The sequence below is a fragment of the Fringilla coelebs genome (assembly GCF_963513975.1).
Source record: "Fringilla coelebs genome assembly, chromosome: 3".
NCBI classification, from domain to species: Eukaryota; Metazoa; Chordata; class Aves; order Passeriformes; family Fringillidae; genus Fringilla; species Fringilla coelebs.
In genome coordinates, this window is record NC_140030.1 from 91,619,791 (window position 1) to 91,636,532 (window position 16,742).

The window sequence follows — 16,742 nt, forward strand, 5'->3', positions numbered from 1 at the left end:
CTGGGGTTTATGCATCAGTGTCTCTGGCTCAGATATTATACTTCAAATTCTCTGTATTTTAAAGCAGGGTTGAGCCAGTGGATGTGAAGAAGCCAAGTATGTTTTTTTTGTTGAGTGTTTTAATACTTGAAGAAGTTTAGATAACTGTGGAAAAGAGGCAAGAACAGCATTTGTCCGCTCAATATTCACTGTCTTTCTTGCTCTTAGTTGCCACCATGACACTCATTTATGCAGTTGATGTCTTTACAATGATTTAATGCATTGAAAGTTGGGAGACAGTTCTGAGTCTCTTGTCAAGTTTGTCTTAAAATAATTTGTTTTTCCTTCTGGTTATTCCCCTTTTCACACATAAATTCAGATTATGCTATCAGCACTTGGTTTTTGAATACTCTGTAAATTTTGCTGTCTCAGTGAGAGTCTTTTGTTTTTAAGAAGAGTTCAGAATACAAAAATCATAATGGGAAAAATCTGTTTAACTGCCCTCTTCTCCACTGAATAAGTACAAATTATTCCCAGCTTGTTGGAAAGCAATCTGCATTTGAAAATGTCCATAAGAAATTGGTATAAAGAGGGAGTTTAGGGGAGTTCTATTTACTCTAGTTTATGCATAATCTCAGAGTGGCATGCAATGTTTCTCTGACTCCTTTCAGAAATGCTCATCGAGATTTGCAGTGTTTTACACCTTCTATGGATATATTGATGTAGATGCGCTTAAACTCTGTCAACTCAAAATAAGCAGCAAACTCAGAATGATTCCCATTTTCATTTCAACACTGTTTCAGAGTTGGTCAGATTAATTTATGTCTCTACCTTTTTTTTCTTTTGTTTTCCTTGAGCAAAAGTCCTGGATTTCAGACAGGAAATAAACAAGCAGGTTTTTTATTTCATTACAAATGGTACTATATATACAGATTTTTTTTTTGGGGGGAGGGTGGGTGGGAAGAGGAAGACAAACACTTCAAGGGGTTAGATGTTCATCCTGTATAGATGGCTTAGATTCCTACTGTGCCAGTTTTCTGGTGTTCGATAAGGCACACAAAGCAGTTGTGGGAGAAAGCATATCACTTGTATCCATGGTAACTCGAAAGATACTTTGGAACTCAAAAGGATGGAATAAGCCAGAGTAATAGGTCTCATTATAAGGGCAAAATACATAAAAGGTTCAGGCATATGCTTTTAATTAGTTGCCAAAAATAGCTGGAATCGGGGATGATGCAATGAAACAATAATTCTTGGTGTTAGAAATGAGCAACACTTGAAATCTAAAAGATGTGCTCAGATGAAAGGCTTTATCTTACCATCTTATGGGTATTCAGTCCATGAATACTAATAGGTTTGCAATGGTTTCTTAATCATGCTTAGGACATGAGAGTGCACACTGATAAAAGCTCCTGCAAGTCTCACATGACTGTAAGTTTCTGAAGTTCCATAGTGATGTTAATTCTCATGGCTGTGATGCATCTTCTTATGAATAGTATGTGCAAAGCATTCTCTGCTGTCTCACAAGAGCTCTGCTTGAAAAATAAATGTAATGTGTGCTTCTAGGTAGGGAAAATAAACAGGTCATTGAAAATGAAGATTAATTTGAGCCTAAAGATCCAGTATTTTTCAGAATAACTTTAATTTTAAAATAGGAAGGTAAACATTGGGAAAAAGTGTGAAAACTTGAATGGATAGACTAGAATGGAATACCAGAGAACAAAAATAGTGCAATATATGAAGTACAAAATATAGGATATTTGAAAAACCATTTTAATAAAAATATTTTAACACAGTGAATAATTTTGAAGTTTTCTATTTGAGCATCAGTGTTTGTAAGGAATCCATCTTGTATTGCAGTGCAATTCTCCACATTATTTCCTCTGTTGCTATAGAAACTAATTCTAGTGCAGCTGTGATCGCTTATCAAAATTCTAATGTTTCAATAACCATTTCTTATTTTGAGTTATTTAAATAGCCTTGTCTTACTTTGAATCAAACTGCACATTTCATCACTGCTGAATTGTTGACTGGTCAAAATGTTAATGCAAAGAGATGGCAAATGCTGTGGGGTTGTGTTTTGGTTTTTTTTTTGTTTTGTTTTTGCTATATAAGCTATCATACTTATTGTTAAAGTTGGAATAACAAGCAAATTAAGGCTTTTTTCACTTGTTAAATTTCAAAGGTCAATATTTGCTGTCTAACATCAGCATTTTGTAATGCACATTACTTCCTCACTGTAATCTCAATTATATCTAATATTACATCAAACTTAAATGGCTACTGTTACATGGCCATGGGTGTGTGGGTGTGTGTGTGTTTATGTATATGTGCGTGTAAACTATTTTTAAGATGCTTTTAACCTAAAAGTATATGTCTTGATGTTTTCATTTTGTTGAAATAAAATTTTCAATGATACTATAGTAGTAGAATGCTGCCAGTTAGCAAAGTATTCTGGATCTCTTTTGCTCTTTGTATTATTTATTTCTTTGGAATTGGGTTTGTGGGTTTTTTTTTTTTTTTTAGAGTTGGTAGTGGTGGGTTTTGGGGGTTTTTTGTGGGTTTTTTTGGCTGGTCGGTGGTTTTGTTTGTCTGCTTGTTTCTAACAATGGAGGTGCTACACTGGTACGTCATATGTATTTAATGCAGGATGCAGCAACGTTCTGATTGTGAACCATGTTAAACATCATTCTGCTGAATATGTTTTCAACTGTAAGGCACCAAATTAGGAGGAAGGGTGTGATGGTAATTGGCCTGGAGTCATGTGTTGTGTGTTTCTGCTGGTGTAGCACAGCTACCAAAATGTTCCTGCAGTACTTTTCAGGATAATCACTGACTTTCTAATGAGTGTACACTAATTTCATGTAGAGTGAAATAAATAATTTTCAATTTTGAAATTATCATACAAACATTTTGCAGCTGTAGCTGTCAGACTTTGATTACTAATTAACTGCTCTGCACCACCTTTAAGTCTCTTATTCGGCAAGCAGCATCAAGCAGTAATTTCCAATTAGATATATAAATTTTTTCTAGTGTGAGAAAGGTCTGTGAGAAAAAAATTTTGACGGATAGGCATATTTTCACTCTGTGCCAGTGGCTAGTAGGTTTATTATTGTGAGTATAAGACCATGACAGCACCATTTTCCAGACAGTGTTTTGGGAAGTTGGGAGTGTTGCGAATGACTGTTCCTCGATTGTTCGGTGCTGTTTGTTTGGGTGGATGACATGGAAGAGCAGTTCCCCTCCTGCTCTTTGCTGTGGGCTGAAACATCGTGCTCTGGCTCTTAGCAGCCCTTATGCAGCTTGGCCACTGTTTTCTCATTCTCATAAGCTCTTGCTTAGCTCTTATGGCTGGAGCTGTGGCTGAATGAAAATATCTTTACCAGACAGACTCATATTCGTTTAGTCTTGTCAAAATGTAGAAAGTTACCTATTTTGTGAATTGTATGACAACTATGGAAACATAGCAACACCTACATCATACATTGCATGTAAGCCTAGTAAAGCAGCTCATCTGTGACAGTAGGAGGTCTCAGAAGCACTGCAAAGAAGTGCAAGAAAGCAAGAAATTTAGTTTTGAATAATTGTGGGGTTTTTTATGCCTGGAGAAACTTGTTTGAGGCCTTGCTGGAGTGAGCAGAACAGACTGACATGCTCCCTGCTGGTTAATCTGTGCCTTTTCTGTGAATTCTTAGCCCTCTTACTGGGTGTGTGAAGGAAAGATACGTTGGTTTCGAAGCATATCCATTTCCTGTGATTTCACAGTGTCTATTTTGCCTTTCTTTTTCTGTAGAGTTGGCTCTGTAAATGATACCAGAACCATTCCTAAGCGAACTTTCTACAGACACTAATATCTGAAAGGTTTTAGAGGATTTCTTGACCCTACACAGACGTTTTCTTCTATTGTTGACCTGTTAGGCGCTCCTGCAAACTGAGATCAGAGTAGATTTTTTTTCTGGGTTCTAGCTGCTTTTTTATTTGGTGAAGTTATGAGAGCTGTTTCAAAACAAAACAATCTGATTTTTCTAGAACACTTACCAGAAATACTTTAATATACTGCAGGGAAGGCAGTTCATTGTACTAGATCAAGTCACCAAGCCAGTGTGTCAAGGAGAGAAGGAGAGAAAGTGCCTGAACAGATAAGAGAAATCAAGGTCCTTTGCAATTCTAGGATCTGAATAATTACCACTGTCTTCCCACCTAAAGGAAAAATAGCAATAAATATAAAATATAAATGCAAAAATAAATGCTAATTGTGGGAAGTGTCTTGCCTCTCCTGGAATGTAACTAGCTGTGTTCTCTAGGTTGTGCAGATTTCCACCTACAAATATGGATATTTCCACCCATCAGACATCACTGTTTTCTCTTTTATCTCTTTGCTCTGTTGACATTGCTTTTTTCTCAGATCTGAACTACTTTTTTGCATGTCATATGTTGTTTTATTTTCCCATTCCTCCACCTTTCTTCCTCTGTCATTTTTGCTTTGTTATTTTACCTGTTTGTAATTTTTCATTCCTGCTTGCATCTTGTCTGTTCTTTATTTCTCTCTTTGCATGCTCTCATTTTCTATGCAGATCTACTAAACTTTTCTTTCTTTATTTCTTTTCTTTGTTTATTTGACAACAAACCACTTTTCTTTTTTTCTGAATCACTGCACTACTTTCTCCTTTTGCCTTTTTTTTTCCTTATTCCCTGTACCTTTTTTCCCACCTGCATGATTTATTTTTTCTGTTCCTTCTCTTCCACTGCAAAGCTGATGATATTGGAAAATTCTTTGGGGGTATATATACATATGGGAGGTTTTCATGTTGATGGTGTTATATTTATGGGAATTTTTCATTTTGGTGGTGGTATTAATTTCAAGTGAATTTTAGATTAATAATAATTTTAAAGCTGGAAGTATAAAAAATAAAAATTAAAAAAACAAGCAAACAAAACCAAACCCTCAAAAACAACAGAAGAAGTGGCTAGAGTACTAGTCATAAAATACTTGGTTTCTGTTTTTCTGTTCTACAGTTCTCTGAAAGCTTTCTGTGATGAGGGGCACTTCTGAGCTAGATTCACAGCAATCTTTATTATCTTGTTTTCACCCTGTACTTCAGTTCTCCATCCATAAAATGCCAAACCTTTTAACTTCTACTATTATAACACTACCATAATCCACCATAATATATATTTCACTTATATCTCTGTTAACAGCTATGAGATAGCCAAATTGTGATCATATAGCTAGCTGAAGTAGATGGGCAGAAAATTTAAACCCTGCTGAAATGGTTTATGCATAATCCTTGTAGTGCTGCTTTGTTAGTAACTCACTCCAACAGAGAATCCTTTGCAGTCAAAAATGCTGTGAAAACAAGGCAGAGGAATCAAGCTTTGTGTTCCTATTCTGTAAGCAATTCTTGATGCAAAGTATCTTTTATGGTTCATTTCCCCCTGTTTCTATTTATTAGTAATAAATAGAAAGCTTAAATGGTAGGGAATTTTATGCCCTTTTTTTTTTAGTTGCAAAATGCAGCTGTAGGGTAGAGATATTTTTAAGAAACCATGAAGTTATTTTAAGTTGCAGAAGGAGTTCTCAATTAGAGAGTAGTTTTATTTTACTTCAAATAGAAGTATGGAAAAAAGAATGATGGAATTCTGATAGTCAAATACTGTAAGTATTGTATATACTGCTGAACACATCTTGTGAATATCAGTAAATGAATTAAGATCTTGAAAGGGGAGTTTTGTGTCACTTTGAAAACTTTGTATTATTTTATTTTTGTCAAATATAAAACCAAATGTGCCTGAAATTAGATGCAAAAACATTAAAATGCTTGAGAAAATTATCCACACAACACATTCATCTTGCTTTCTAATCATGCTTTGTTTCCTCATTTGAGACTGAACAGAGTGAAAGCAGGAACATTACAGGAATATTAGCTGTGTGTTACAATACTTCACTGGGAATTGATTTTAGACCTCTGTGGGATCTTTTTCACCTTTTCAGCACTTTACTGCTGCTCAATTCCTGTGCTTAATATCACAGCTGTAGTAGAATTAAACTGGACTGGAATTTTAGCTTTAATTTAAGGTGATAACTGTACTCAAAAGAAGTATAGCAATGACAGGAAAATGTTTCCTAAGCCCATATCCTGCTGCTACTGTTTGGAGGTATGAGGGAGGTGCTGCTGTGCACATACTGGTGAGAAATTGGGGTTCTCAGGGGCCTGGGATGCTTTATAGTGGGGGGAGTTTTCAAAGCTTTTAGCTGTTAAGCTCTGAATTTCCCTAAAGCACCCATAAATGCTGGTGAGAGAGCCGAATTTGGGAGAATTTTCACAGAGATGATAAAAGGCATTTCCTTGTCACCAAGATACTCCTAAGATTTCAAAGCTGGTTGTCAATCACCCTCAGCAAGCAGGACTTCTAGCATATTTTAAATGAGGGAAGAATAAATAAAAGGAAGATTCTATGAATTCATTTAACTTACTACCTTTTTGGAAGTGATATTTTTGAAAAAATAGTGAGCAGAGGTGCATAGGAATACCTGTTCATTTATTAAGTTAGCCAACATAGTGATCTAAAAAGAAGTGTAAAGGAAATTTGTCTGCTTATAAAAATAGTAAAAGTGTAACCAGCATCTAAATGGAACAGAAAATATATTTTTCTACCTGAATGAGCATGTGCTTTATCAAAGGGAATATAATTATGGAAGGGAAGCAAACAATTTCACTTCTTAAAGATCACAGCTTTCAAAAAGCTTTAGAGCTGAATGGGGTCTTGGAAAACAAGAGTTTTTAAAATTAAAAAAGGTATTCTGGAGCTTGATATATTGATATTCCTGTCAATAAAATATTAAAAATATTGAGCCATTAGATTTAAGTATTATTTAGATGTATTGTGGACAACTGAAAAGTAGAAATACAGAACCAGGTAGCAGAACTCCTTCCTATTCCAATTAATATCAATGCTCTATAAGGAACCAGGGAATGATACTTAAATTGAAAACAAATTAATTCAATAGATGGCAATGTATAATTTTCATTGAAAGATGAGTAAAATATTTGGGAAGGAAACAAAAGAATGTCTTTGACAGCTAGTTCACGATAATGCTTTTAATAATGTATTTATACTCAAAATGTTATAAATGGCGCTAATTTTGGAAAGAGATTTTTTTTTTTCACTAGTGCTGGGCTTTTCTGTATTGCTCTGTAAAACAGACCATAAATTCTTACAAATAAGAAGTGCTATAGTAAGTACAGAGAGCAAAGAGTAAATTTCTTTTTTAGGGAAAAAATATGCAATTGTAATTCTACAGGCTCAAGATGTAATCAGACACAGTAAAAAAATACTGTGTGTTTCAGTTGGTCTTAGAGCTTTCCTGTGGAAGAAAATTGAAGTTCTAAGGATTGGACATAAAGATAATTCTATCATTTTGAATTTCTTTATTTAAAAAGCAAATGAGAACATTTTTATTACATGAATGACCAGTAGCATTAGCTTGAGAGAGTTAGGAAAATGCAGTGCTAAAAGCTTCATGTGACATCAGGTGTAAATGACAGCAATGCTGTTTTGATCTCCATAGGTCTGGGAGTAAGCTTATAGTGTATGGAATTTTCTAAATATTAGGAAACAGAGTTATCTATTATTGGGGAAAAAACCCCAGTCAAACAGATAACGATACTTTTTCTTGTTTATGGTGAATTGTCTCATGTGAAAGATAGTTCAGCTGCGAGTAGAAGTCTAAAATGTGGCAAATGCAAGAGGAAAGCAAATGCAAAAACAAAGAATTTTTTTTCTGTTGTCCACAATGACCACATACCACTCCTATATTGCCCTTTTTTCATTGAGCATGACTCATGCCATAACTCTTTTGGAAAAGAAATAAAATAATACCAAGGTAATTTGTTGTTCTGTGAAATAATTTGGGTTTTGTCCTCACAAAAATGCATGTAAGCTTTTAATTTTAAAGGAAGGAGAGGCCTGAGGTTTCATTCAATATTTAATGTTTATATTTATACTCCCTGTAATGTGGGGTAATTCATTCAACATAATATTTTTGGATGGTAGAAAAGTTCAAACATGAAAATTCCATTTGGACTGTCTGTGCTGCCTATCAGAAATCTCTAAGGGTATTTAATCATTCAGAATAAGAAAGGTTTCTTTAATTTTTAAACATGTATTTCATTTTATGTTTTATTTAAATTGTCTTAACATTTACATAGAACCCCTTGAAGGTTTGAAAACTTGAAATTTATGTTTGATTAAAAAAATAAATAATTATGTAACAGAGTGTGATCAGAGATATATTAGAGAAAGGAAAGGTACCATTTGAGTATGAAGATATTCTGACAATTACAAAATATGACTTGCAAAAATTACTGATTTATGAAGTGATTATTTTAAAGTAACTGGAAGCCAGATTCCAGTAGGGGTGTTGTGATACCATTGCAACCCACAACAATGTGAATTTTTAAAGAAGTACTGTACGTGAGGAACTCGAAGCTGCAGAAGTGTAGCTAATGATGGCTTATGAGACAGGGGAATTAAAGGCACGAGGGTAGTTTCTTTTTCCTTTTTAGGAGATGGGTGTTCTTGGAATTACTCAGGAAATATGGGCTAAAGGAGACTGGGTTGGTGCTGCTGCTGTGAACCTTTGGGAAAATTAATTACAATAGGAAAGTATAAATCCTGTAAACATGGGAAAAGGACATCACCAGCTGCATGGTGAGACATGCAGCCTGGCATAGTCCATGAGAGACCAGAACAGAGAGGAGAAATGAGCAGCTTTGGAAGAAGCAATTTCAAGTAGTAACTGAAAACCAAAAGCATTTCTTATGATAAACTTCTGCATCGTTAAACTTTGATTCCCTGCCAGCAAAATGACTTAAAATTTTCTAGATTTTCTCATAGTTACCAATTGTATGTTGCAGGAATGCTCAGTTCGGCGTAGGTTGCTATGTCAGATTTAACTTGGGAGTCTCTTGAGGTTGATGGCAAGGTATGTATCATCCCCTTTGACTTGCAGCCTGTCCTACGGGGGCTAAGGAAAACAGATAAACCTTCACTGCTTAACAGACAATACTAAAAAGAAGATATTTATTTACTTCTGACTTAAATGTGCTGATGACAGTTTTCATGCTGTAATCTCTGAGTCTACCAGCAAAATGCTAATTGCTCAGGTTTGTCAGGTATTTCATTTATGTTCTGGTTTCCTCAGCTATTAAGCAAGGTCCTTACTATCACCATTAAGTGAGTGTTTTCCCTGCCGACTGAGGGAGGATGAAAACTTTTATTTATGCAGTTATCCCTTTAAAAAGTGTTTATTCAGATCTTCCTACTGACACAAATACACTGTACTCTCAATTTAGAATTTACCAAATACTCATTACTAAACAAATTTAGCTTTACTCATATCATGAGAATGCCTAGTATTTTCACATACTTTGGGTGGAGAACTGAATGTACGGTTCTGTCTTTCTATTCTTCTTTCTTTCTATTTGTCTTTTCTCTGTTATGCCATTTTCTGGCTGGTAGGAATCTCAGACAAACCTTATTTGATTTCTCCATGATTGTATCTTACTTCCACTTTTGGGACATATGCTGGCTTGTTTTTTACCCTATCTAGTCCCAGGTGATGTGGTTGTTTAATATGATTAATTTAATTTACAACTGAATTTACAAAAAGTATTTTCTATGTGACTTGAAAATTGCATAGAAGCAATGCAATGATTGATTTCAGATTTTCAGTGTACCCATTTGCTTGTAACTCTTTAGCAGATGTTACTAGCCACAGTCAGTGGTCTTTGGGAGGTATTCTTTGGCTCTGTCACAGTGCAGAAGTATACATAGCTGTTTCTGAAACTTGCACCTTAAATAAAAGGACAAGGTGTGTAACACACAGGGGTTTCATGTGTAAATATGCACATATTTCAGATCATCTTGCCTTTCAGCTCCAAATGTTCTTCTCCAATACAATTAGTGATAAGCCAGCAAGCACTAGCAGTGAATTTGTACTTTAAACTTTGATACATATGCAAAGTTTTTTTAGATAGGTTGTCACTACTTTTAAGTAATTTTTAAGGAAAATACCCAGTATTTAGTATTGCTGTATTCACTACTGTCTGTGATATCATTTGGCTTTGATATCATCAGTCATTAGAATGTCTCGATGGAATTCAAATCTTCATGGTTTTCAAAGAACTGTAACAAAAAAATTTCATTTTATTGCATCATTTACTATGGGGAGGGGGAAATTAAAATGAGACAGTTTCACCTTGAGAATGAATTTGAAAACTTTCTTGTTTTTTTTTTTTTGTAGAGAAATCTGTTGTTCAAAACCAGTTTATAACTCTCCAGACAGAGGTGTCTCTAGATTTTTAACCCCAGATACTTGTTTTAGAAATTCACATGCTATTTAAGCTTGTTCAACTGAAATTTGAAAAATATGTAGTTAAAACCTGCCCCAGTGTTTTAGCTTTTTCTGAGATTTTTGAATCATAGCTGGTTAATAAGAATTTTGTCTTCACTTCTTCCATGCCTACTTTAAAAGCACCTTTTCTGTCACACAGCCTGTACAGTTTTCCCATAGGGACAAATAATGGAGTTCATCAAAGTGAAAAACTGAGTCACACAGTCATTTATTTACTCATGTAAGACAATAATGGTGTTGATAACTACCTGGACATACTTTCATTTCATTAGACTGTGGAAAAGCTGGGTGTTAAAAACTCTTATCAGACTTGATGACAAGTGAACAGAAAGAAACTCAGGGCTGCCAGGTGGTTACCGTCTCATTTAATGCTGTTTGTTGTCTTTTGGCAACAATGAGAAGAAATGCTATTCTTCTGAATTTTCTAGAATATTTAATGATATAGATTATGACAAGGAAGTCCAGTTTTCATGGTATAGGCAGTCAAATGATATGCATCTTTATTTTATTATGATTAAAATATCAGTTTAGGTTCTATGTCTCTCTAGTTTCATGGGCATGAGTTGTCTAATATCACAGGTGAGTTTTCATGTTTATCTGCTAGACAGATGACTACAATTCAAGTATGGAATTCCCTGCTGTCTGGTTTTTTTTCCAGCCCTGGGAGACTGGAAGTTCAAGAGTTAGTAGCACTGGCTCACTAACAGCAGAAAACCTTTTGCAGGAGCGCTGGAATAGTGTTTTGGAGTCACTCTGAATGGCAAGCTGGCTCTGATGGGTTTATCAGAGATGAGAGGGTTCCTGACTCTTGTAGGAGTGTTTTAATTACTTTTTTGCTATGGTTCTTTTAGGAGATGTTGAAATAAAGAAGAGCTCTGCATTCCCCAGTTAATACTTTCTTTAACTTGCTTGTTTGGTAGGTTTTTCTGCGAGTGAAATGGTATGTTTGACACCAGAAAACATTTTTGCTTTGAAATTTTTATGTATAAGGTAATTCTTTATGTCAGGGACATTGAAATCTTCATTGAAACCTCTACAGAAAATGTAAATGAAATCTGAGACAGTTCTTTACCTGTCCTTGATTTTCCTTTCATTTCAGCTGCTGTACACCTTGCTGTCTTTTCCCAATTCTATTCAACTGTGTAATGCTGCATAGTAAAATATGAGATAAAAAATTGAAATGTAATTATTTTGAATTAACTTTCTGTGTCTGTAGCCATGCATCAGGTTTAATTTCTGAGATGTATAACCACATTTATACCTATCTATCTATCTAGTGTGAAAAGCAAAGATGATCAGCATCAAGTATTCATCCCAAGCACAAGATTGCTCATGATCCTTTTTCCACTGTCTTTAGTGACTAGAGGTAGTGTGTAACTTCCAGACATTGGATACATAGCCTTTAGTTGTCCTTAACAAGTAATAAGGAATCTGAGACACTGCTTCACATTTTAAATTCACTGGTGAGCAGAGTTCATTTGTGTGAAAGGTTGTCTTTTTTAGTACCTTACTTGTCTTCAGAGTTTAATTTAGTATCTCCCTGGTGGGCAACTGCATGGGAGGTAATCAGCTTGATATCATGGCTTTAGGGAGTTCATTTTGTTTCCATAATTGGCCTACATTCCATCCGCACGGTATCTGAATTAAGATATCCAAAGGTTTTTGCAAGGTAAGCATCCCTGAAATTCAAGCCTTGAATTTTCGTCATGTCATATCCGTGCTATATTTATTTACATGTGGTTTACACAATCTATTCTGACTATACAGTTAAAACTTTGCTTTTATCTAAATTTCTTTCATCTGAGAGATCATTCATTTCCATTTTGATCAATTTTTTTTTTCAGTAGTATTTTTCATCTGATTTGAAATGTAAAGTTTAAAAAAAAAGGACATACATAGATTTTTTAATTCTCTGTCCGGGCATTTAGATTTACATTTTCCACAGAACTGTTTGAACGGTAAACAATCAGAAAGTAAGCAAAGCATTTTCCCTTATTCTCAGCGAACTGCATTCAGAGGATGAGAAGAACACCTCCACTGGATGAGCTGCAGCCGCCTCCATACCAGGATGACAGTGGCTCCCCTCATCTCTCCTGTACACCTTCCGAAGTCGGAGACAGCAAATGTGAATATTCCCAGTGCAGCAACAGCCCAAGGTGTTCATATAAGTGCCCAAGTGAGGGAAGCACGGGACATGAAATAGAAAGCTTTCATAACAAAGGGTATGAAGAGGATGTTCCCAGTGACAGCACAGCGGTTCTTAGTCCAGAGGTAAATGGAAATAGTTGGGTGTGGTGAAGCACTTCTTTAAAGATCAATGCACAGTTACACAGGCACTAATACTCCTGTTCATTTCATTATAAAAAAAAGTAGTTTGTCAGAAAATAGGGCACTAGGATTTCAGATTGCTCAGATTGCTGTAGTTACCTTTGTGGCACCTTAGCTTTCAAACCAGCTCCCAGTAACAGTGAATTATTTTTTAAACTGTTTGAAACCAGTCAGAAAACTTCATCACGCTGTAAGGACTGTGGTCAAAATTCTTCCACATGATTTTTCAGACAACCCAAATAAAAGTTCTGTTACTGCTTTTTCAAACTGAACACCCCATAATGTAAAATAAGTTTTATGAAAAAAAAGATATTGCAAAATTTTTTTTTTTTCAATTGTTGATGCTGTATAGTGATTTGGCCCACTTAATGATCCTATTTTTGTGCTATAGATTGTAATGTTATTTATGTACTTTCTTCTATGAAGAAACCAACTTTTTATAAATTTATTTCATTTAAATGCCTTTAACAACCAGTTACTGCACTGACATCTATGGGTGAAGTCTAATTAGTGATGCCATGCGCAGAAGAAGCTCTTTTGCTACAAATTTGTCTTTCGTTGCTACCAGAAGTTTTGAAGTGTGTTTTAGAGCTCAGCCCTGATGTTTCTGTCTAAGCAGCCCTGTTGGTAGTTGATGATGTGTACCTGGGGTGTTGGTGCAAGGTCTGGAAGGCCCAGCTGCAAGGCCTTCCCCTTTTGTGTCACTCCAGTCGTTAATGTAAGCATATTCAGTAAGAACTGAGAATGCTGCCAATGCTTTTTTATAGCCACTCAAAGCTTCGGGAGTGAAGCCTTTAGAGGCATGCATTCCCATAGCTACCTGGCAGCCAGGTTAAAATAAGAACATTTCTTAGCCCAGAAGGCTTTGTCTTGGCATCTGTTTTGTTCATGTAAACAAGCTTATCTTTCATAATGTGAAGACACACTTGAAATACCTTTGTTTTACATACTTGGAATAATCTATTGCATGAGCAGTGGGTTGACCTGTATTTGTAAGTATTTTCTGTTTCAATGTCCCTATTAAACTGGCTGTTGTAACTTTATAGGGGATCAATATTTTATGAATTTGAAATGACAATAAACCATCTGAATTTTAAGTTTAAAATGCAATTTTAGGACTGAATGTGGTTTACAGAGAGCTGAGAAAATGAGTTCAAAACGGATGCATCTTCTACAGTTCTGGTAAAATTACATGAATAAAGCCACGAGAGTTAAATCCTTGGCCACAGCAGAGGGTTGGAACTGAAAGATCTTTAGGGTCCCTTCCAACCCAAAATTTTCTGTGATTTTATGTTTCTATGATAATTTTTGGCATATTCATATAATTTTTGCAGACTGCAACAGGAGCTGTGTGTGTAAGGTTTGTAATTCCTGTGTTCTTTGCTGGCATCTCACTGTGCTCTCAATCATTAGGTGTCTCTTCAAGCAGTGAAATAGGTGAACTTTAAAATGCATGTGTAAAATATGTGAAATAAGGTGGTTTTATCTTGTAACAAAGGTACATACTTTTTAACATGTGAGGCACAGAAGAAGAGATTATTACAGTTTAATTCAATCTTAGTTCAGATTGATTGGCTCCTGGCTTTTGGTGGTATTGGCCAGGTAAAGACTTGATTTCATCTTGACTCCCAGACAGCCATCTCCTTGGGCTTTCAGTGCTTCATAACCTTGTTTAGGAAATGAACAAAAAGATCATAGTGCCTTCATATTGTCTGGAGTAAACCGTAATTTCCATGCCAGATTTAATAATAGAACACAATAAATAAATAAATAAATGGGGTTTTTTCTCTTCTTCTTCAGGATATGTCAGCTCGAGGATCATCTTCACAGCTTCCTAAACCTTTTGATCCTGAGCCAGTAGCTAAATATGGCACACTGGATGTGACTTTTGACTATGACTCACAAGAACAGAAGCTTTTGGTGACAGTGACAGCTGTCACAGACATTCCAACATACAGCAGGACAGGTGGAAGCTCGTGGCAAGTACACCTAGTTCTTCTCCCTATAAAGAAGCAGAGAGCAAAAACCAGCATCCAGCGGGGACCGTGCCCTGTCTTCACAGAGACATTCAAATTTAATCACGTCGAGTCTGAGATGATTGGGAATTATGCAGTTCGCTTTCGACTGTACAGCGTACGGCGCATGAAAAAGGAAAGGATTGTGGGAGAAAAGATTTTTTACTTGACAAAATTGAATCTTCAAGGGAAGATGTCAGTGCCAGTGATACTGGAGCCTTCTTACAGTCTGCCTGTAAGTATTAAATGAGGCAGAATAAGAATGCAGTGAGATACAGTGTCCTGAATTCTGAATAAGAATAGTGCGTGTATTTATAGAGTCATCACATCCACTCAGCTTTTTGAACAATCACAGCACTGCATTAGCACAATGAAAATTTCCTTAGAGCTTCTGTAAGTGCATTCACTTTCCACCTGCAAAAGATGGCCCTATTTTTTCTTTTAATTACTTAGAAATTTTCAGTCCATAAATAATGGTATAGTGGTGAATGTATGTTTCCTTGCATATAGATATGTATATGTATGTAATAGTATTATCTTTACCACCTGCAGCACTTCAATTTAAAAAGAAAAACACACCAGACTGGAAAAAAAAGAAGCTGTACTAGCAAATGTCCTCCATCTGTTGCTATTAAGTCTTGGTTGAAAATAGGTATTTTCTTTGAAAGAAAGAAAGATAAGAAAGAAGAATTTTGAGAGTATAAAGCAATTTTTAATAACTTCACATTAGAACCTTGGAAATAATTGATTTCTGGTTCAGTCTGAAGTGAAAAGTAGTTGAAATTGAATTTTTTTTTTCTGAAAAAAAAAACCCCTATCTATCTGATGAACAAAATTATTTGTCCCCCAAATAATATTTCTAATAAAGCAAAGCAACAATAATTAAGGATTAACATAGGTATCATTATCAACAAACACAGAAGAACACTAAAGTAGCAGTGGTCACCCTCTTCTTTTTTGTTGTTGTAAGAATTTAAGTATGCTTTTGTCCAGGAGGAGAATGTTTGTTATGTTGTGGTCTGGGCATCCTGGACTAGGAGTGCTTGAGTGTTGCTTGCTTAAGAGTTGCATGTGTGCTATATTACACATATATTTGGGGGGGGAATTATGATTATCAAGGACATCTGCATTTGGTCATTGTATGTATTTTGTGGTTTGTTTTGGTTTTTTTTAAACAATAAAAGAAAAAGAGGGGGAGAAGGGAAAGAAAGGGAAATTTTTTTTAGGTGAAGCAAAGCAATTAATTTATTCTGCGTTTTGAAAAAAAACATTTGGATCGATTGAAATGGCATTTCTGGTGAACATGAGTATTGCCAAAGACTCAAAATAAAAGGCTGTTGTATTTAATGACTTATTAGTAAAAGCTGAGGTTAAATCATGGCTCTGGTGGAGGATCAACTGACAGTAGAGCAGATTCCTTATGGTTCCTTAAGAAGCACAAATCAGTCTAATCTAAGGATGAAATGGTTCACCCCTCTAGAGCAAACTTTCTTAGTGAAAAGTTTGCTAGTTTCAAAGCTTGGAAAAAAGCACCCCATGACCCAAAACATTGAATATTCTAAAGGTACTTGCTTAACTTGTATGTTTTCCATAGGTTTGTGTATAAAATTTACTAAATTCTGTGAAAAAGGGCAGTGAATGGGCCATGAATATCACTGATTGGCATATCCCACGTGCACACTGGTCATTCTTCAGCATTATTTTCTTGAGGTTTCCTGACAGGCAGAATAAAAACAAGTTCCATTAGGCATGCAAGATGATAAGGTTATTCCTTAATTTCTATTATGGTAAGGCATGGTGTGTCAGCATTTTTTGCCCCTCGGTGTTTGGGGGTTGGAACAAGAATAAGGAATATTGGTAGAAAGTGAAGGGATCTTTCAGAGTTTGTTGTTGTAACAGGATTTAAGCAGCTCTACCTGTTGCTGGAAAGGATCCTTCAGAGTCCTGATAGCTTGAATGAGGAGCCATAGTCTTCTGGAACTATGAAAGTCAGGTTTTAAACC

At 35.5% G+C, this 16,742-nt stretch overlaps 1 protein-coding gene across 3 annotated transcripts in view; it reads left to right on the forward strand.

The window, feature by feature from the left end:
• Window positions 1–16,742, forward strand: part of SYT14 (synaptotagmin 14) — a gene marked incomplete at both ends in the record, with an annotated part of 52,767 nt that overhangs the window by 19,543 nt on the left and 16,482 nt on the right. For all 3 annotated transcript variants that reach the window (XM_084201595.1, XM_084201596.1, XM_084201594.1), the window contains 2 exons: window positions 12,399–12,667; window positions 14,525–14,974. In XM_084201595.1, the coding sequence (XP_084057721.1) occupies window positions 12,399–12,667; window positions 14,525–14,974 (719 nt within the window). The remainder of the gene's footprint in view (window positions 1–12,398; window positions 12,668–14,524; window positions 14,975–16,742) is intronic.